General features: G+C 42.7%; 1 protein-coding gene across 3 annotated transcripts in view; it reads left to right on the top strand.

Annotated features, from left to right (window-relative positions):
• Window positions 1–20,007, top strand: part of LOC142290491 (retinol dehydrogenase 7-like) — a 106,698-nt gene extending 86,691 nt beyond the window's left edge. For all 3 annotated transcript variants that reach the window (XM_075334453.1, XM_075334452.1, XM_075334454.1), the window contains exons 3-5: window positions 3,162–3,420; window positions 8,346–8,512; window positions 19,676–20,007. In XM_075334453.1, the coding sequence (XP_075190568.1) occupies window positions 3,162–3,420; window positions 8,346–8,512; window positions 19,676–19,890 (641 nt within the window). In that variant the 3' untranslated portion in view covers window positions 19,891–20,007. The remainder of the gene's footprint in view (window positions 1–3,161; window positions 3,421–8,345; window positions 8,513–19,675) is intronic.
• The last annotated feature ends 586 nt before the right edge of the window (window positions 20,008–20,593 follow it).

Here is a 20,593-nt window from a genome sequence, read left to right as displayed (position 1 = left end):
GACAATGTTTATTATTAACTATATTCTTTATTTTAGAGCCCCCCCCGCCCCATCCCATAACTATGAAGCCCGAGATCAGTGATCAGACGCAAGATTGTGTTATCTCGACCCCGATCTCGATCTTTACTAAACGATCGGGCGAGGCTCCTGATCCCGACCATCGGGGGATCACCCATCACTAGTCACAATCTCTCATGCTCCCAGACTTCAGTAAGAAATCAGTGATCACAATGAATCACTGGACACCAGCAAGCTGATTCAGGCATGTCTTCACTGCATAGCAGTGCTTCTTCTGGATTAATAGCTTTCTAGAAGAGGAATCAGCATCTACATTTATCATGGGATCAGGGTTAGGTAATTATAGGGCACAAAACGAAAAACATAAGTTCAGTATTTTAACATTTTGTATTACTAGTAAACATCAACTGTTCAAGACAATAAACTATTAAGGTAAAGGGTAAACAGAATCAAGTATTACCTGCTGTAGTAGACGTGTAAAACAAGTATCAGCTGTCAGGTTCCCTTCAACAGATTGTGGTGAAAGGTCTTTAGAGTAACCGTCATCTTATTTTTTTTTTATTTTTTAATAAATCAATAGTACACATGAAATAATCAACTTTGTAATATAAGAGAAATCTGCTTCTTTCTCCACCAGGACCATTTCATTTTCAAAATTCTCCATTTATAGGTAAAATGTATACTCAGTGAAGACAGATTACATTACGGAGATAGGAGATGGCAGTTACTGCTGAAAATATTCTATGTAGAGGAGAGGAGGAGAATTGTATTAGAATATTATTAATAGCAACCGACATCTCTTATTTCAGTAATAATCTGTCTTCACTGAATAAAATGTTTACCCATAAATTGTGAATTTTGAAAATGAATTCAGCCCAGGAGGAGAAAATAGCAGAATTCTCTGATAAGATATATTACAAAGTTGTTTATTTTTCCATGTACTATTGAGTTATGAAAATCAAGGAGACACATGTCACTCAAGGGAAGTGGGCTGGGAGAAGCTGCCGGTGCCCACCTTTTTGACTAGTCTCTTGTGTGGCCTGATCCCGAATTGTCTACTAAAATGTTTTTATCTGAAAAGCTACAGCATTTTAGAGTCAAACATATGTGGCTGAAATGCAAGCTACACGTGGGTCCAGCAGCATGTATCAGCTGTTAGGCTCACCTTTAAACTGGCTACAATTTAAGTAAGGGGTTAAAGAGCCGAAGTAAAGGTAATGAATGGGTTTTTTTTTTAATATCTCCTCTCTACTGTGGAGATATTGGATTCCCAAACTTTAGGATGTTTAAGTTGCTATTTTCCTATAATTTAATGATGTGACAGAGCTGTGAGAGGAGAGCTGCAGCGTGTTATATACACAGCTATGCATTTATTCTAGTTATTTACGGCATTATTCTTTGATGCATGAGGTAGATCCAGAGCCTTTTATATAATGACATTACAGTATCTAATAATATCATATCACAACTTTACTTCTCTCATTGCTTTTCTTATTATGTAAATGAGCTGATCCCTGTACCAGACACAGGTCTTTCTGAGAATCTGCCTCCAGGGCATATTTTAAATAAAACTGGGCATTACCAGTGTGAGACATGTAAAGAGTGACACTCTGCTCTCCTGATTTCACTGCAGAGCTGTGTGTGATAACACCATAGAGCAGAACTGAATTTTCTCTCATTACAAACACATCCGCAGATGTAGGCCTCCTCTCACAGTACTATCAACTCATCTGTACTCTCCTGCCCTCACACTGGCTGCCTGTGAGAAGGAAGCTGAGGAAGTGTTAATCTTGAGTCACACTTGCATGTGACTCGCACGGGGATTGTATCGCATCACCCAGACCAGCAGGCGGCTCTCCTGACAGTAGCATGTCAACTTCATTTATTTCTATGCAGGTGACATGCTCCTGTCAGTTGAGCCACTGTTCAGTCCGGGAGATGCAATGCGATCCTTGCGCTAGTCAAAGGGGACCCCTGACTAAGGACACGCCGAAACACGCATTGGTGGTGCAGCGCTCATGCACACTGGTCTCTGTAAGGTAATGCACTGTACTATGTTGGCCTTATTATAGATATTTTGCATTCAGCAGTATATTGAAGCATTTGGCATACCTCATTAGAGGTTTCTCTGTTACATGCACCTTTGAGCACTTTGTACTTTATTGATCTGATGCAATTTTGCAATACTGATTCTCTCATGTGCACATTGCACTTTATTTAAAGGATGTAAAGGATGTAATTTTGCAGTATTGATTCTTTCTGTGCTTGCTGTATATACAATGTGCATTTACAGGATTTTATTAATGTATACACCTGCATTATACTGCAGGCTTTGCCTTTGTTTATACAACCATGTCATCTTTCTGTGGTTAGCATACCTGAGACAATATAAACTTTTTGTGTTCAATGTGGTTTAAATTTTATTTTCTATTGTGTAGCTGCTCTTCTGCAATATTGTCACTACATGATTTGTAAATAATTTTCAATAATAGTTTTCACTTTTTAATCATTGTTTGACCTTTTATTATTATTTTTTGTTTCTTTTTTTTTTTCTTTTGGTTTATATATTTAATCCGTATGGTCTCATCATGTGGCCCCCCCACTGATGCATGCTATTTGATCTATATACATACATTGTTAATGCATCTGTTGGGTATTCTTAATCTTTGTACTAACTTTTTAGTTGTATTCAGGCTCGGCTCAACAGCAGAGCTGATAGAATTATGAGCTGCAAATGTGTGTGTAATGAGACAGAGTTCAGCTCTGCTGTACATTGTTAGTTGTAATGATTGCACAGCTGTGCCTAGTTATAGGTTTCACACTGATAATGCCACCTTTAATTTAAAATAAGTTCTGGAAGCAGAGTCTCAGGGAGATGTGTCCGGCCCAGAGATCTTTACAGTTCATTTACATATTAAGAAAAAGGTGGATTTCTCCTAAATAAAACCTTGGATCACAAATGTCAAGATATTTTATTAAACTTTATGACCTGCATTCCGATATAGATGGCATAAGATGGTTGATCCTACTGACAGATTCTCTTTAAGTATGAAGACAAAAACATGTATTTGCTCAGAAATGCATTAAAACTTTTTTTATGCATAGATTTATTTTTTTTTTCACCCGTATTTCTTTTTTTGCAGGGCTCTGGGGCTTGGTTAATAATGCAGGCTTTGGCTTTGCTCTTGGTCCCAATGAATGGCAAAAAAAGGAAGATTTTCTCAAGGTCCTGAATGTGAATTTGATTGGTACGGTGGATGTGACATTACATCTACTGCCACTTATAAGAAAAGCCCAAGGACGTATTGTTAATGTATCTAGTATTCTGGGAAGAGTGTCATCTATTGGGGGAGGATATAGCCTGTCAAAGTATGGTGTGCAGGCATTCTCCGACAGTTTAAGGTAAGTTTGTGAAAAATTGTGTCAAACACTTAATATTAATAAACATGGTGCAGATGCTGCTAATAAAAATAATTGGTGTTATATGTCCTACTTTATATCTTCCTCCATATCCATTTATGCACATACACTGCATATAAAAAGTCTACAAACCCCTGTTAACATGTTTGTCATACAAAAAAATTATACCAAAATAATCATTTAAAACCTTTTTCCACCTCTAATATCACCCATATTGTGTACAAATCCATTGAGAAACAAACAGAAATCATTTTGAGGAAAATAAAAATAACAAAACAAAAAAAATGGAGAGAAATATAAACATAGCAAAATATAAATACAACACTTGTTTTTGTTCCCATTTTTCAGGATCTGGAGACTTTTAGGTGCACAAAAGGTATTTTTCTTTCAAACATTCACAAATGTTATTAACTCTGTTAGTGAGTATTTCTCCCTTGCTGAGATAATCCATCCACCTCACAGGTGTGGCATATCAAGATGCTGATTGGACATGATTATTGCACAGGTGTGCCTTAGGCTGGCCACAATAAAAGACCACTCTAAAATGGGAACATGCAACTGGCATGCTGACTGCAGGAATGGCCACCAGAGCTGTTGCTTGTGAATTGAATGTTTATTTCTCTACTATAAGCGGTCTCCAAAGGCGTTTCAGAGAATTTGGCAGTACATCCAATCAGCTCCACAACCACAGAACATGTGTAACCTCTTCAGCCCTTGACCTATGGAGGTCATTCAGCATCTTCACCCCCAAGATCATGTGAGACCAGCCACCCAGCTGACAGCTGCTGTGATATTTCATTTTAAAACCAAAGAATTTCTGCACAAACTGCTAGAAACAGGGAAGCTCATCTGCTGCTCGTCATCCTCATCGGGGTCTACATCTGACAAAAGTTTATTGTTGTGACCAAATTGAGTGGGAAAATACTTGAGACTTGAGACTTGATGGTGTCTAGCATGTTGAAGAGGTCTTCTCTTCATGGATGAATCTTAGTTTTCACTGTACAAGGCAGATGGCAGACTGGCAAATGGTCACCCAGAAAACAATTTTGTTTTCTGACCTCCCCAATACTGTAAAACTGCACATTTTAGAGTGACTTTTTATTGTGGACAGCCTATGGCACACCTGTGCAATAATCATGCTGTCTAATCGTTATCGTGATATGCCACACCTCTGAGGTGGATAACATAGACAAATTTGTGAACAATAATTGAGGGAGAAAAGGGATCTTTTGTGTACATAGAATAAGCCTTACATCTTTGAGTTTAGATCATGAAAAATGGGAGCAAAAGCAAAAGTGTGGTTATGTGTTTATACTTATGTTCAGTATATTATCCAATCACCTTTGAACTCATGTTCATTGTAGTCATTTAATGAGATATAATTAACTCCACATCAAGTTGACAATTTCTTAGCTGCATTTTAGAGCAAAAGCCATGATCCGTAAACCGCTTATAACCAAGCAAAAGAATCTCATTGTTGAAAGTTATCAGTCAGGAGAAGGGTACAAAAACATTTCCAAGGAATTAGATATACCATGGAACACTGAAGACAGGCATCAAGAAGTCTTAAATTTGGCATAGCAGTAACATTACCTGTTTCTTTGGAATTTGCCCATTGGTGTTTTGATTGGGTTCAGATCAAGAGACTTCTTCAGAAATTAAACAATGATTTCTTTGGATAATTGGCATGTTGGAACTGTGCATGTCCAACTCCCCGACACCAGCAACACTTTTGCAGTCCCACATAAGGAAACTGCCATCACTTTGTTTTACTGTAGACATTATGTATTTTTCTAAATGGTGGAAGTGTCCTCTTGTGGGGCTGCATGAGTGCTGTTGGCAGTGCTTTTTAAAAATATTTGCTGGTTTGCATCTCTGAGACGAGGAGCGGGGGGGGGTGCTGTTAGGCGCCGGTGGCCAAGATTGAGGAGGGGGGGTGGGGAGGATCTGTCAGCCGGCGGCCAAGTTTGAGGAGTGGGAGGGAGTGCTGTCGTGCTGCCGGGAGATCCTGTGCACGATTTACTACATACGGTACTGTATGCTGGAGAGAGAGACAGGGGGTGCAGAACTACAAGGCTCAGTATACTCCATCCACTAGTGTATGCAGGAGAGGCAGAGGGAGCAGAACTACAAGGCTCAGCATACTCCATCCACTAGTGTATGCAGGAGAGAGGCAGGGGGAGCAGAACTACAAGGCTCAGCATACTCCATCCACTAGTGTATGCAGGAGAGCAGATAGCAGCTGCCGAACTACAAGGCTCAGCATCTTTCAGCCAAGACTGTATGCAGGAGTTTTTTGCCCAAAAACGTAAAATGTAAAAAAAAAAAATGACGGGGCTTTGCCATATTTTTGTATGCTCGCCAGGTACAGCAGGCAGGTACGGGCTGCCCCCAACCCCCAGCTGCTTATTTGTACCCGGCTGAGAACCAAAAATATAGGGAAGCCCTTTTTTTAATTATTTCATGAATTTCATGAAATAATTAAAGAAAAAAAATGACATGGGCTTCGCACAAATTTTGTGTCCAGCCAGGTACAACTAGGCAGCTGGGGATTGGAATCCGCAGCGCAGAGTGCCCAAGCTTTCTGGGCACCCCTGCTGTGAATTGCAGTCTGCAGCCTCCCCAAAAAATGGTGCTTTCATAGAAGCACCATATTCTGGTGCTGTATCCAACTCTTCCAGCGGCCCTGGTGACGGGTGGCTCGCTGGGTAATAAGGGGTTAGGGCCACCTGTATATTATCAACTGGCCCTAAGCCTGAAATTCATGGTGTCACACCAATATTAGACATGGCCACCATGAATTTCCTGTAAAGATAAAAAAAAAAACAAGACAGAGAAAATATTTTTATTAGAAATAAAACACAACACAATTAGTGACTCCATCTTTATTGAAATAAAGAACCCCCCTCCGCAGTAATCCTGGGTCAAGGGTCCCGCCCTGTCCAATCCGGATCCAATATCTTCTGATTGGTTTGCTGGAAGGCAAAGCGATCAGATGAAGTCAAATTAAAGGACATGAATCACATGACACATCAACTGATTGTATAAACGGCTTTTATACAATCAGCTGTTGCATCAGTGCAAAAAAAAAAAACTACTCACCTGTCTGCAAAATCCCGGGACATGACTGATTGCTCCAGGAGCCGCCGGTAATCAGCTGCTGCAGTCACCTCAGAGCATCACCTGATCGCTTAAACCAGCTAGGCAGTAAAAAGCCGGCCCCACCGCTGGACTTAGACTGTCAGCTGATGCCGTAGCGAGACTGCATCAGCTGATTACCGGCAGGTCCTGAAGCCGATCAGACGTGTCCCGGGAGGCTGCAGACCGGTAAGTGTTAGATTTTTTTTCTAGTGTTCCCACTTAGCAGCTGGGAGCGGACATGGCGCCGATGGTAGCAGGGGGAAGCAGGGGGGGTGAGCACTGGGGGACGGGGGGGTGAGCACTGGGGGACAGGTGGGGGCGAGTACTGGGGGACCCGATCGCTGGCGGCAGTAGCAGCCCAGTGATTACAGGGCAGGTGAGAGGGACCGGAGGTCGGTGGGGGGGTTGAATCGGACAACGAGGGGCAACGGAGGTCAGGGGGAGTGGAAGACAGCAGGGGGGAGCAAATACCTTACCGGATGGCAGCAGATCGGGGTGACCGGCCGTGACATCGCTCTTCAGCGTCCATGAACATCTTGAAGATGGCGGACACCCACCGCCTCTCCACATCTGATTGGAGGGATAGCGTCACATGGATGCTAGCTCCAATCAGATCGGAGGGGGGGGGACACAGAGGTCACCAAGCTCCATCCAATGGCTGATGATATAGCAAATTTACAAATTAGCCATGTGGACAGACCCAGAGGTGCTTATCCTCAGCGGTCTTCAGATTTTCCGGTATGCCGTACCGGCGCGTACCACCGCAAAAAAAGCACTGGCTGTTGGTGTCAGGGAGCTACATTTCATTGATGGTATCATGAATTCACAGATGTTCTGCTCTATATTGAAAGAGAAGAGTCTGCTATCGCTCTGTGCACTTGGTAGACGTGCATTTTTACAACATGACAATGATCCAAAACACATCTATTGCATTTCTGAAGAACAGGGTGAAAATGATTCAGTGGCTGAGTATGTCTCCTGATCTGAACCCAACCAAACACCTATGGAGAATTCTGAAGAGACAAGTTGACCATCACCCTCTATCCAGCATCCAGGCTCTAAAAAAAGGTTGTTGTTGAAGAATGGATAAAGATAGATGTTGCAATATGTCACCAACTTATTCATTACTTGCCTAGAAGACTTGGAGCTGTCCTTAAAAAGCATGGAGGTCATAAAAAATGCTAGCTGTAGTAGTTTTTGATGTGGGGTTTAGTCATTTTTGTATCAACTAATTTGAGTAAAACTGAAGATTTTGTAATTAATATTATATTGTTAACCTTACGATAATATCATGTGTTATCCCACCTCACCAGTTGAGGGTTTTTTGTCACCCAACTGGTGATGTGGGGCTTCCTATACCCCAGTGTTTAGAAATCTCTAATTTTTACAGAAAATGCAAAGATCACGTTTGTTTTAATTTTTTTTCTTATTGGCGATTGATTACACGTGAGTATAACAAATTTTTGACACCCACAAGTATCGGAAAATGTAATACATTGATGATTCATACCAGCATTTTCCAATGAATGCCTGCTGAACAAATTTCCCTGGGGCGTGGCAAACCCCACCTCACCAGTTGAGGGTTAAGAAATGTTCTATGAAACGGTGTTGTCAAAATTTGGGAAATTGTTGCTGTGTTCAATGAGATATTGATTAAAATCTATCTTTTCAAATAGGCTGTATTCATTTATGATGAGCACTGTATATACTGTATTTATATTTAACTATAACAATTGTCTTTTTTGTTTTACATTTTTAATCTACAGGAGGGAACTACATGAATTTGGAGTGAAGGTCTCGATAATAGAACCAGGCGCTTTCCAAACACCTATGGTGCTCACAGCTGATGGTCATTTAAATAACTTAAAGCGCCTTTGGGCAAATCTCCCCACAGAAATTAAAGACAGCTACGGCAAGAAATACTATGAGCAATGTAAGGTGATTTCTATAGCTACAGCTCCATGTATCATAAACATCTTGGGTGCAAAGACTTAAAACTAGAGATGAGCGAACCGGTCCCGGTTCGGCTCGAGGCCGGTTCGCCGAACGGGGGTCCCGTTCGAGTTCGGCTCGTCGAACGTTCGACGAACCGAACTCGAACGTATAGGCTATAATGGGAGGCAATCACAAACACATAAAAATGCATGATAAATGTACACAAACAGTTAATAAACATTGCCATAACACTTACCGGTCCTCGCGATCCCTTCTGCACTCTGTCTCCTGCCGCTATTCCATCCGATGATCGCTGAATCCTCCCGGTGACCTGCACTGCCAGCAGAGATGCAGGACCTATCGTGACGTCAAAATAGCTATGTGACCAGTCACGTGGCTATTATCTCATTGGCTACAGACTGGTCACATGACTATGACACGTCATGTAGGACCTGCGAGTGCATCTCTCCGGTACACGGTGCAAATATGTGTATCGCCGTGTACCGGCGACATGCTCTAGCACACGGTCGACTCCCCGTTCCGTTAGGGACCGGCTGACACAGCCGGTCATTAACGGAGATCACCGTTGCCATAGCAACGCAGTTAGCGGTGACGTCACCGCTAACCGCGGCTCCGAGAGCACCGTTGCTATGGTAACGCGTCTGTCAGCGTTACCGCTAGCAGCCAGCAGTGATCACTCACGGAGTGAAGGCTGCACGCTGCTTCCCGATTGTAGTGATGATTGTAGTGAGGATGGAGGTTCCCCAGCCCCAAGTGATGAGCTGGTGAATCTCATCCTTCCTCACTACAATCGTCACTACTACTACACTAGTGATGATTGTAGTGAGGATGGAGGTTCCCCAGCCCCAAGTGATGAGCTGGTGAATCTCATCCTCACTACAATCGTCACTACTACTACACTAGAAAGAAAGAAGACAGAAGAGCAGGATCGTGGAGGGCTGACAGGGGGTAATAAAGATGGAGTCTCTAATGTGTCTGTGTATTTATTTCTATTAAAGTATTTTTTCTCTGTGTGGTGTCTTTTTTCTAACCCTTTATTGGAGATTCTTAATGGCCGGGTCAAACGTGCCTGACATTAAGAATCTCTGGCTTAATACTGGCTGGTAAAACAAAGCCAGTATTAACTCATGATTACCCAACAAGCCACCCGGCTCCAGGGCTGTTGGAAGAGTTGGATACAGCGCCAGATGATGGCGCTTCTATGAGAGCGCCATTTTCTGGGACGGCTGCGGACTGAAATCCGCAGCAGAGGCGTCCACAAACCTCGGGCTAACCTGTGCTGCGGATTCCAATCCCCAGCTGCCTATTTGTACCCGGCTGGACACAAAAATAGGGCGAAGCCCACGTCATTTGTTTTTTAATTATTTCATGAAATAAGTGAAATAATTAAAAAAAACGGGCTTCCCTATATTTTTGGTTCCCAGCCGGGTACAAATAGGCAACTGGGGGTTGGAGGCAGCCCGTGGCTGCCAGCTGTACCTGGCTAGCATACAAAAATATGGCAAAGCCCACGTCATTTTTTTGGTGGGCAAAAAAATTCTGCATACAGTCCTGGATGGAGTATGCTGAGCCTTGTAGTTCTGCAGCTGCTGTCTGCTCTTCTCCATACAGACAGACAGCAGCTGCAGAACTACAAGGCTCAGCATACTCCATCCAGGACTGTATGCAGAAGTTTTTTGCCCTCTGAAAAAATTATGTGGGCTTCGCCATATTTTTGTATGCTAGCCAGGTACAGCAGGCAGGTACGGCTGCCCCCAACCCCCAGTTGCCTATTTGTACCCGGCTGGGAACCAAAAATAAAGGGAAGCCCTTTTTTTATTATTTCATGAATTTCATGAAATAATTAGAAAACAAATGACGTAGGCTTTGCCCCATTTTTGTGTCCAGCCAGGTACAACTGGGCAGCTGGGGATTGGAATCCGCACCACAGGTTGGCCTGAGCTTTCTGGGCCCCACTGCTGCGAATTGCAGTCTGCAGCCACCTCAGAAAATGGCATTTTCATAGAAGCGCCATCTTCTGGCGCTGTATCCAACTCTTCCAGCACCTGCCTGCTATACCTGGCTAGCATACAAAAATATGGCGAAGCTCACGTCCTTTTTTTGTAGTTTTTTGGCAAAAAAAATAAAAAATGCTTCCCTGGATTTTCCATTGCCAGTGAAGGTAACACCAAGCAGTGGGGGTTAGCAGCCAGTAGCTGCTTGGATTACCCTTAGCTAGCAATACAAAAAATGCAGCGGGAGCCCATATATATATTTTTTTAATTATTTATTTAAATAACTAAAAATAAAATGGGCTTCCCTGTATTTTGATTGCTGGACATCACAGTGCTGTAAAAATAAATCTTTAAAAAAATGACGTAGCGCTCCGCGGTATTTTTGATTCTCAGCGCAGATAAAGCAGACAGCTATGGGTTGCCACCCCCATCTGCCTGCCGTTACCTTGGTTGGCAATCAAAATACAGGGAAGCCCATTAATTTTTTCTATTTAAAAAATAGTTAAAAAAAAAAAAATGACGTTGGGTCCCCCCATTTTTGATAGCCAGCTAGGGTAAAGCAGACGGCTGTAGCCTGAAAACCACAGCTGGCAGCTTTACCGTGGTTGGGGATCCAATGTGGAGGTCCCCTCAGGCTCTTTTTTATAATTATTTTATAAATATTAATAATTACACAATAAAAGTAGGGTCCCCCCCAAATTGGATCACCAGCCAAGGTAAAGCGGACAGCTGTGGTCTGGTATTCTCAGGGTGGGAAGGTCCATAGTTATTGGGCCTTCACAGCCTAAAAATAGCAGGCCGCAGGCACCCCAGACGTGGCGCATCCACTAGATGCGCCAATCCTGGCGCTTCACCCCAGCTCATCCCGTGCCCTGGTGCAGTGGCAAACGGGGTAATAAATCGGGTTGATACTAGCTGTAAAGTCACCTGAGATCAAGCCCAGCAGTTTGTGATGTCATGGCGTCTATTAGATACCCAACATCATAAACTGTCAGTAATAACAAAAACAAAAAATCGACAAAAGAAATTTATTTGAAAAAACAGTCCCCAAAACATTTCCTCTTTCACCAATTTATTGTAAGAAAAAAAAAAAAAGGGGTCCCACGACGACTCTGGACCGTCTAGAATATGGGGGGGAGACACTCAGGGAACGTATCCCCCATTTTCTAGGAGTGCGGACCCTTCATGTGAGGAGTGTGGGTGCAATGAATCTGCACTCACTCTCCCCGGGTCCACAGCAGCAGAGTCCATGTCGTAATGGTTGCTACCAAAGCTGCAATGCCCTGCTCATGAGGTAAGGGCATGCCTAATCAGGAGAACTACTGTAGAGGAAACTCTGCTCACTGGTATATAGGTGCTCAGAGGTAATAATAGATAAAATTAGTGAGTAACCTCGGCACTCTAAATCTCCCAGACTAAGTCAGTAAGTCACAATGGATAGTAATGCAAAATCACTCTTTATTGGTCCATATTAAGAAAAAAATTTTTTTCATAAGCATATATGTTTTTGTCCAAAACAAGTTACAAATGACGTTTCGGCCTGAGCCTTCGTCAGATTGGACTTATCTGCATGTAATCATGAAAAATGACAATAATCAGTATCACATAAGAGTGAGAGAACAATAACATAAACTCGAACAATGTAGAGGTACAATTGGGATGCAGCAAAAAAATTGCAACACAGCAAGAAATGAAACACATGATACAAATGTCATAATACAGTACAAGGACAATATAGTAATGACAAATATGGGGTCAGAGTAGACTTAGACAGCTCTGGTACGAAAGAGATGTCAATCATAAAGTAACATGTGCAGTAGGTGTAGAGCTACAGTATGCATGGCAGAGCTAATGGGTAGATCGACCATAGAAAAAGAACGGAGAAAAAGTGGAGAAAAAGTGGAGCATAAGAGGAGAAAAAGTGGAGAAAAAGTGGAGAAAAAAGTGGAGAAAAAGTGGAGAAAAAGTGGAGAAAAAGTGGAGCATAAGAGGAGAAAAAGTAGAGAAAAAGTGGAGCATAAGAGGAGAAAAAGTGGAGAAAAAGTGGAGCATAAGAGGAGAAAAAGTGGAGCATAAGAGGAGAAAAAGTGGAGATTAAGAGGAGAAAAAGTGGAGAAAAAGTGGAGAAAAAGTGGAGAAAAAGTGGAGATTAAGAGGAGAAAAAGTGGAGAAAAAGTGGAGAAAAAGTGGAGCATAAGAGGAGAAAAAGTGGAGAAAAAAGTGGAGAAAAAGTGGAGAAAAAGTGGAAAAAAAGTGGAGAAAAAGTGGAGAAAAAGTGGAGAAAAAGTGGAGAAAAAGTGGAGAAAAAGTGGAGCATAAGAGGAGAAAAAGTGGAGAAAAAGTGGAGAAAAAGTGGAGCAAAAAGTGGAGAAAAAGTGGAGAAAAAGTGGAGCATAAGAGGAGAAAAAGTGGAGAAAAAGTGGAGAAAAAGTGGAGAAAAAGTGGAGCATAAGAGGAGAAAAAGTGGAGAAAAAAGTGGAGAAAAAGTGGAGAAAAATTGGAGAAAAAGTGGAGAAAAAGTGGAGCATAAGAGGAGAAAAAGTGGAGAATAAGTGGAGAAAAAGTGGAGAAAAAGTGGAGATTAAGAGGAGAAAAAGTGGAGAAAAAGTGGAGAAAAAGTGGAGCATAAGAGGAGAAAAAGTGGAGAAAAAAGTGGAGAAAAAGTGGAGAAAAAGTGGAAAAAAAGTGGAGAAAAAGTGGAAAAAAAGTGGAGAAAAAGTGGAGAAAAAGTGGAGAAAAAGTGGAGCATAAGAGGAGAAAAAGTGGAGAAAAAGTGGAGAAAAAGTGGAGCAAAAAGTGGAGAAAAAGTGGAGAAAAAGTGGAGCATAAGAGGAGAAAAAGTGGAGAAAAAGTGGAGAAAAAGTGGAGAAAAAGTGGAGCATAAGAGGAGAAAAAGTGGAGAAAAAAGTGGAGAAAAAGTGGAGAAAAAGTGGAGAAAAAGTGGAGAAAAAGTGGAGCATAAGAGGAGAAAAAGTGGAGAATAAGTGGAGAAAAAGTGGAGAAAAAGTGGAGCATAAGAGGAGAAAAAGTGGAGAAAAAAGTGGAGAAAAAGTGGAGAAAAAGTGGAGAAAAAGTGGAGAAAAAGTGGAGCATAAGAGGAGAAAAAGTGGAGCATAAGAGGAGAAAAAGTGGAGAAAAAAGTGGAGAAAAAAGTGGAGAAAAAGTGGAGAAAAAAGTGGAGAAAAAGTGGAGAAAAAGTGGAAAAAAGTGGAGAAAAAGTGGAGAAAAAGTGGAGAAAAAGTGGAGCATAAGAGGAGAAAAAGTGGAGATTAAGAGGAGAAAAAGTGGAGAAAAAGTGGAGAAAAAGAGGAGAAAAAGTGGAGATTAAGAGGAGAAAAAGTGGAGAAAAAGTGAAGCATAAGAGGAGAAAAAGTGGAGAAAAAGTGGAGCATAAGAGGAGAAAAAGTGGAGAAAAAGTGGAGAAAAAGTGGAGAAAAAGTGGAGAAAAAGTGGAGCATAAGAGGAGAAAAGGTGGAGAAAAAAGTGGAGAAAAAGTGGAGAAAAAGTGGAGAAAAAGTGGAGAAAAAGTGGAGATTAAGAGGAGAAAAAGTGGAGAAAAAGTGGAGCATAAGAGGAGAAAAAGTGGAGAAAAAGTGGAGAAAAAGTGGAGAAAAAGTAGAGCATAAGAGGAGAAAAAGTGGAGAAAAAGTGGAGCATAAGAGGAGAAAAAGTGGAGAAAAAGTGGAGAAAAAGTGGAGAAAAAGTGGAGCATAAGAGGAGAAAAAGTGGAGAAAAAGTGGAGAAAAAGTGGAGAAAAAGTGGAGAAAAAGTGGAGCATAAGAGGAGAAAAAGTGGAGAAAAAAGTGGAGAAAAAGTGGAGAAAAAGTGGAGAAAAAGTGGAGAAAAAGTGGAGAAAAAGTGGAGCATAAGAGGAGAAAAAGTGGAGAAAAAAGTGGACAAAAGTGGAGAAAAAGTGGAGATTAAGAGGAGAAAAAGTGGAGAAAAAGTGGAGCATAAGAGGAGAAAAAGTGGAGAAAAAGTGGAGAAAAAGTGGAGCATAAGAGGAGAAAAAGTGGAGATTAAGAGGAGAAAAAGTGGAGAAAAAGTGGAGAAAAAGTGGAGAAAAAGTGGAGCATAAGAGGAGAAAAAGTGGAGAAAAAAGTGGAGAAAAAAGTGGAGAAAAAGTGGAGAAAAAGTGGAGCATAAGAGGAGAAAAAGTGGAGAAAAAAGTGGACAAAAGTGGAGAAAAAGTGGAGCATAAGAGGAGAAAAAGTGGAGAAAAAAGTGGAGAAAAAGTGGAGAAAAAAGTGGAGAAAAAGTGGAGAAAAAGTGGAGAAAAAGTGGAGAAAAAAATGGAGAAAAAGTGGAGCACCCTTTGGTACCTTTCATGTGGCACTAAGGGGTGCTTAGCTTTGTATTTAGCCAAAAAAATGAAAAAAAAATGACGTAGGGTTCCCCCTAGTTTTGTAGCCAGCTAGGGTAAAGCAGACGGCTGCAGCCTGCAGACCACAGCTGGCAACCTCACCTTGGCTGGTAATCCAAAACTGAGGGCACCCCATGCTGTTATTTTAAATTAAATAAATAATTTAAAAAAAAACACGTAGGGGTCCCCCAAAATTGGATCACCAGCCAAGGTAAAGCAGACAGCTGGGGCCTGATATTCTCAGACTAGGGAGGTCCATGGTTATTGGACTCTCCCAAGCCTAAAAATAGCAGGCCGCAGCCACCCCAGCAGTGGCGCATCCATTAGATGCGCCAATCCTGGTGCTTCGCCCCAGCTCATCCCGCGCCCTGGTGCGGTGGCAAACGGGGTAATATATGGGGTTAATACCAGATGTGTAATGTCACCTGGCATCAAGCCCTGGGGTTGGTGAGGTCAGGCGTCTATCAGATACCCGACATCAACAACCCAGTCAGTAATAAAAAAAATAGACGACAAACACATTTTTATTTGAAAAAACACTCCCCAAAACATTCCCTCTTTAACCAATTTATTAGAAAGAAAAACAAATCCAGGTCTGGTGTAATCCAAGGGGTTGCCATGACGATCCACACTGTCCCAGTCAATGAAGAGCAGGATGTTCCCCATTGGCTGGGAGAGCAATGCAGTGACCTGAGCTAACATCAATGGGTCAGCCCAGGTCACTGCAGGGCATGACAAGTGCTGCTGTCAGAGAGGTACATTACCTGCGCTGATCTCCAGCACACTGACAGCCCCTGTCACTGAGGTCAATGACCGGCGCCTTCACATCAAGTATCGCGAGAGGTCCGTGACGTCACCGCCAGTGTCAGTCTCGGGTCGGAAGCGATAGGTGATGTGACAAGCGGCGGCCATGGAGGACAGTGACAGCGCTGAGGTCGGGATGGCGGGACTTCATCACCGCAGGTAAGCCGAGTGGGGGGGGGGGTGAGAGTGTGTGTGTGTGTGTGTATGTATGTATACATGCCGCGGGCAGGAGGGGGCGGAGTAAGCTGAGCGGGGAAGTGTGGGCTTCCTGCACGTAACTAAGATAAACATCGGGTTACTAACCAAAGCGCTTTGCTTGGATACCCGATGTTTATCTTGGTTACCAGCTTGTGGCAGGCTGCCAGCGATGTCTCCTGCACACTGTAGCTGTAAAAAGCCCTGCTTTTTGCTGCTAGAACCGTTCTCGAACGTATCTAGAACTATCGAGCTTTTGCAAAAAGCTCGAGTTCTAGTTCGATCTCGAACAGCCCCAAAAATCACTCGAGCTTAGAACTGGAGAACCGCGAACCGCGCTCAACTCTACTTAAAACGTAAAAATAGACTTTAGACGTAAAAATAGAAACAAAAGATAGAAATACAAGAAAACATACTTAAAAGCATTTTTTTAATTTTGCTAGCAAACATAAAAGTAATAATAAAATGGACTATCAATCCCTTCTGTAGTCATTTCCGCTAATCAACCTACAGGACCTTACAATTCTTTTTAACCCCTTCACGACATCCGCCATACATGTACTGTGCAAGTCAGAAGCAGGTGTATGAAGCAGGCTCACGGGGTGAGCCTGCCCCATACTCAGCAGGTAATGACTGTGTATTACAATTGGGAGACCTGTCTCTAACAATCGGTGGTGGAGCGGAGCTTCCCTATGATTGTTAACCTGTTAAATAGCGGGGAACAATTTTAACACCTATCGGCGCCCATGACGTGATGTCAGGTCACCCGTGGGTTGCTTTGACAGCAGGGGGTTTGGTGAAAACTTTCTTGCTTAACTTATCAGTACTCCTTTGAAACTCTGCTTGTGGCTGAGCTTCAAAGGAAACTGTCATTTTTCAATACATGCAGAAATGCTATGGCATTGCTGAACATACCACAAGTGATCAGCCGATCATAGCTTCAATCCCCTAAGGGGACTTTTAAGAACAGTGTAAAGAAAAAAATAAAAAAAAAAATTCTGGAAAAAAAAATAATGTTCAAGTCCCCCCCCTTGACCCATTAAAAATAAAAATAAAAAAAATTAAATACACATGTGGTATCACTGCATTCAGAAAATTCTGATCTATCAAAATATAAAAAATTAACCCAATCATAAACACTGTAAGCAAAAAAAAAATTCAAGAAAGTAACAATTTTTTGTCTCTGCTATAACACAAAAATGCTGTAACAAGTGATCAAAATGTCATATCTATTCCAAAATGGCATGAATAAAAATGTTTCGTCCCACGAAAAATAAGCCATCACACGGCTCTATCGACAAAAAAATAAAAATATTAAGGGTTGCACAATTGGTGGCACAACTTCAATTTTTTTTTCCCTCCACTAAACTGGACATATTTTTTTTATTATTTTATTGCTGTAACTGTACTGTGTGTGGACACTTCCACATATGCACTGGCAGTTGAGCTGTGATTTTCTGCTGCATGTACTTATGTTATGCCTGTAGAACATAGCTTAATGTCTGAAGTGAGATACTTAATGTCATTTGTCAGGGAAAAATCAAAATTTTCCCAGTGGCTTGGTGAAATAAAAAATCAACAAATAAGAAAAATTCCCCAACCATCATTTACCAGGATCCAATATATTCCATGGTCCCAGGAGGAAGCAGTCACTGCTCATAGTGGCAGCAGTACATCTGGAACCATTGATTAACTGTCGTGGGCACATGTCCTCAGTAGAGGGTCATCAGTGATGCTGACATGCTCAGAAGCCACCTAACCATGATAGCCACTTAAATTTCCCAATGGTCCTGCTATGCTTTGTATAGTACCTGCTTCTGGCTCTAAGGAGGTGGACTGGAAGTCACATTCCTTCTTGCAGACACAAACATCACTGTTGTAATGTAATAAGTATAATGTCATGTGTCTGTATATAATGTGTTGTGTATAATGTAATTTTGTATAATGTTTCCATGTATAAGGTAATGCATAGCAATAGGATATAAGGAATAATGTGTAGAATGTATTAGGTATAGTAGTATTGTAAATCTAATGCATAGAGATGTTTGGTAGTGAGATGTATAGAAGCGTTTTGTAGGCTTTGGTCTGCCCAGCATCTGACTGTAGGGCAAGTAACAGTTAAGTTTTGGGACTAGTCCACAAGGGGAGGAGTTAGGCTCCAGGGTAAGTAACTGTTTCTGTCTTGAACATCACACAGAGCCCGACTAGTATGGATTTGCAAGTCAGACAGGTTAACAAGGCCATATTTAATGGGTGACTCATGGTCACTGTAACGTAGAGACTGAATGGAAATAATGTAATCCTTGGTTTGTTACTGTCGCGGGCGGAGGGGACATGCTCGCCACGCTCGGGTCCGGGGCTTCTGCTCCTGCTGCTCGGTAGCTCGAGCGGTGGGCCGAACCCCGGGAATCGAGCAGCGCTCCTCACCCGTGAGTGAAAAGGGATAGTTTGGGTGGGGGAGATTGTTCGTGATGCCACCCACGGGACGTGGTGATGATGGCACCACCGCTGCTGGTGACGGGGATCCCGGGAGAGATGGTAGGGAGCAGCTAGGATTTTGTCCCCTCCGTGGGTAGGGGGTTGGTGATCCTGGGGCCCGATGGTGTAACAGGGAGGCTGGATGGCTGGGGTGCAGGGTTGCAGGGACAGCGCGGCGCGGTGCCGGACAGCATTGGTGTACTTACTCAGACAATCACTGACAGAGTCTCTGGTAAACCAAAATGGCCGGATGGACGGGTCCCGCAGCTGGCTGCAGTGTTGTTGTGCTCTCCCCGGACGGCTGATGGTGGCGGTCTTTCCCTGCACCTGTTAGAAATGTTCTGACTCCTGTGGTTGCCCACCGGTAGTCCGCTCCCCGGCGTATAGGTGCCGTAGGAGCCCGTTTTGCCCGCAGGCGCTGGCCCTTGGATCTCTAGCCTGTGGCAGTGGCTGTATATCCTCACGGTGTGGACTGTTGCCTTCTGTCCAGACTTGGTTGTTGGGGAACCCCTGGGGTTCCTGTCACACTCGGATTTGACTATTGACGGCGGCTCCAAGCCTGGTCGGGGTCCGATGGCCCTGCCTGTGTGCTTAGCTTCACTCCGCTCCCTGGTTCGGTACCGGTGGTCCACCGCCCAGCCCCGGTCCTTACGGCTCTGCAGAGTTCCACCAACTCCTGCAGACGGCCACCACCGTCTGCCAACCTTGCTGTCAGTGCCTGGGCTCCAACCCAGATACATGCAGTTCGTGTCCTCTTACTTTCACCTCGAAACTCATCTGTCTCTTTTCCCGCCTCCAGGCCTGTGAACTCCTCGGTGGGTGGGGCCAACCACCTGGCTCCGCCCCACCTGGTGTGGACATCAGACCCTGGAGGGAGGCAACAAGGGTTTTTTGTCTGACTGTTGTTACTGTCTAGGGTGGGGGGGTGTATGTTGGTATGTATGTGACTACCTGGCTAGTCCAGGGCGTCATACTACTGAAGCATTGGATGGAAACAACTGGAGGACTAGATACCTCCCCTGCTGAGCCGGCTCCATTCCTGGAAAATGGCAGCTGTGTTTTTCTGTTATTCAGCCATCATCTGCCTCCAGCAGCTGCGAGTGGACAGGCGCTCCGCCAGTAGATTTTTCTCATTTTCTGCCAATGACATTTACTGTAAGCAGGCCAGGGGGTTAGTTTTTCATTTACCTCCCATGTGCATGATCCTTATCCAGAAATGCATGATATTACATGAGCTTGCATAAATTAGTAGGGAAGAATTCTAACAATATTTTATAAAATAACATTTTCTTTATTTTTTCTACAGATGAAAATGGTATAAAGGGTTTACTAAATACAGGAAGTCCAAAGATTTACAAAGTCACAAATTGCATGGAACATGCTTTGACCGCTGTGCACCCTTGGACAAGATATTCTGCTGGCTGGGACGCCAAGCTCTACTACATCCCATTATCATACCTCCCTACAGTGATATCTGACTATTTGCTCGGCCTCTCTGCACCCAAACCAGCTAACAAATAGAAAAAGAATAAAGTACAACCAAATGTGACTGATTTGATTTTACTAAAAAATGGTTTTATCTAATATACATACATTTTTGAAACAGAGAATTTCTAATAAAGTATAACAATCATTTCATATTGAGACTTTTTAGTGATATTAACCCCTTCACGACCGGCCGATTTTTCACTTTCCGTTTTTTTTTTGCCATTCTTTTTCTGAGACGTAACTTTTTTATTTTTCAATCAATATGGTCATGTGAGGGCTCATTTTTTGCGGAACGAGCTGTACTTTTAATTCAAACCATCAGTTTTACCATATAGTGTACTGGAAAACGGCGAAAAAAATTCCAAATGCAGAAAAATTGCAAAAAAAGTGCGATAGCACTATGGTTTTTGAGATATTTTATTCACTGTGTTCACTATATGGTAAAACTGATGTGTGGGTGTGATGCCTCAGGTCAGTGCGAGTTCGTAGACACCAAACATGTATAGGTTTACTTTTATATAAGGGGTTAAAAAAAATCGGAAGTTTGTCCGAAAAAAGTGGCGCACGTTTTACGTCATATTCCGTATTCCGTGACCCGTAGTGTTCTCATTTTTCGGGATCTATGGCTCGGTGACGGCTTATTTTTTGCGTCTCGAGCTGACGTTTTTAACGGTACCATTTTTGCGCAGATGCTATGTTTTGATCGCCTCTTATTGCATTTTGCGCAAAAGTTGTG

This window comes from Anomaloglossus baeobatrachus, chromosome 2 (genome assembly GCF_048569485.1).
Source record: "Anomaloglossus baeobatrachus isolate aAnoBae1 chromosome 2, aAnoBae1.hap1, whole genome shotgun sequence".
In the NCBI taxonomy this organism is placed as follows: Eukaryota; Metazoa; Chordata; class Amphibia; order Anura; family Aromobatidae; genus Anomaloglossus; species Anomaloglossus baeobatrachus.
Note: the sequence above shows the minus strand (reverse complement) of the source record. Positions and strands in the feature narration are given on the sequence as shown.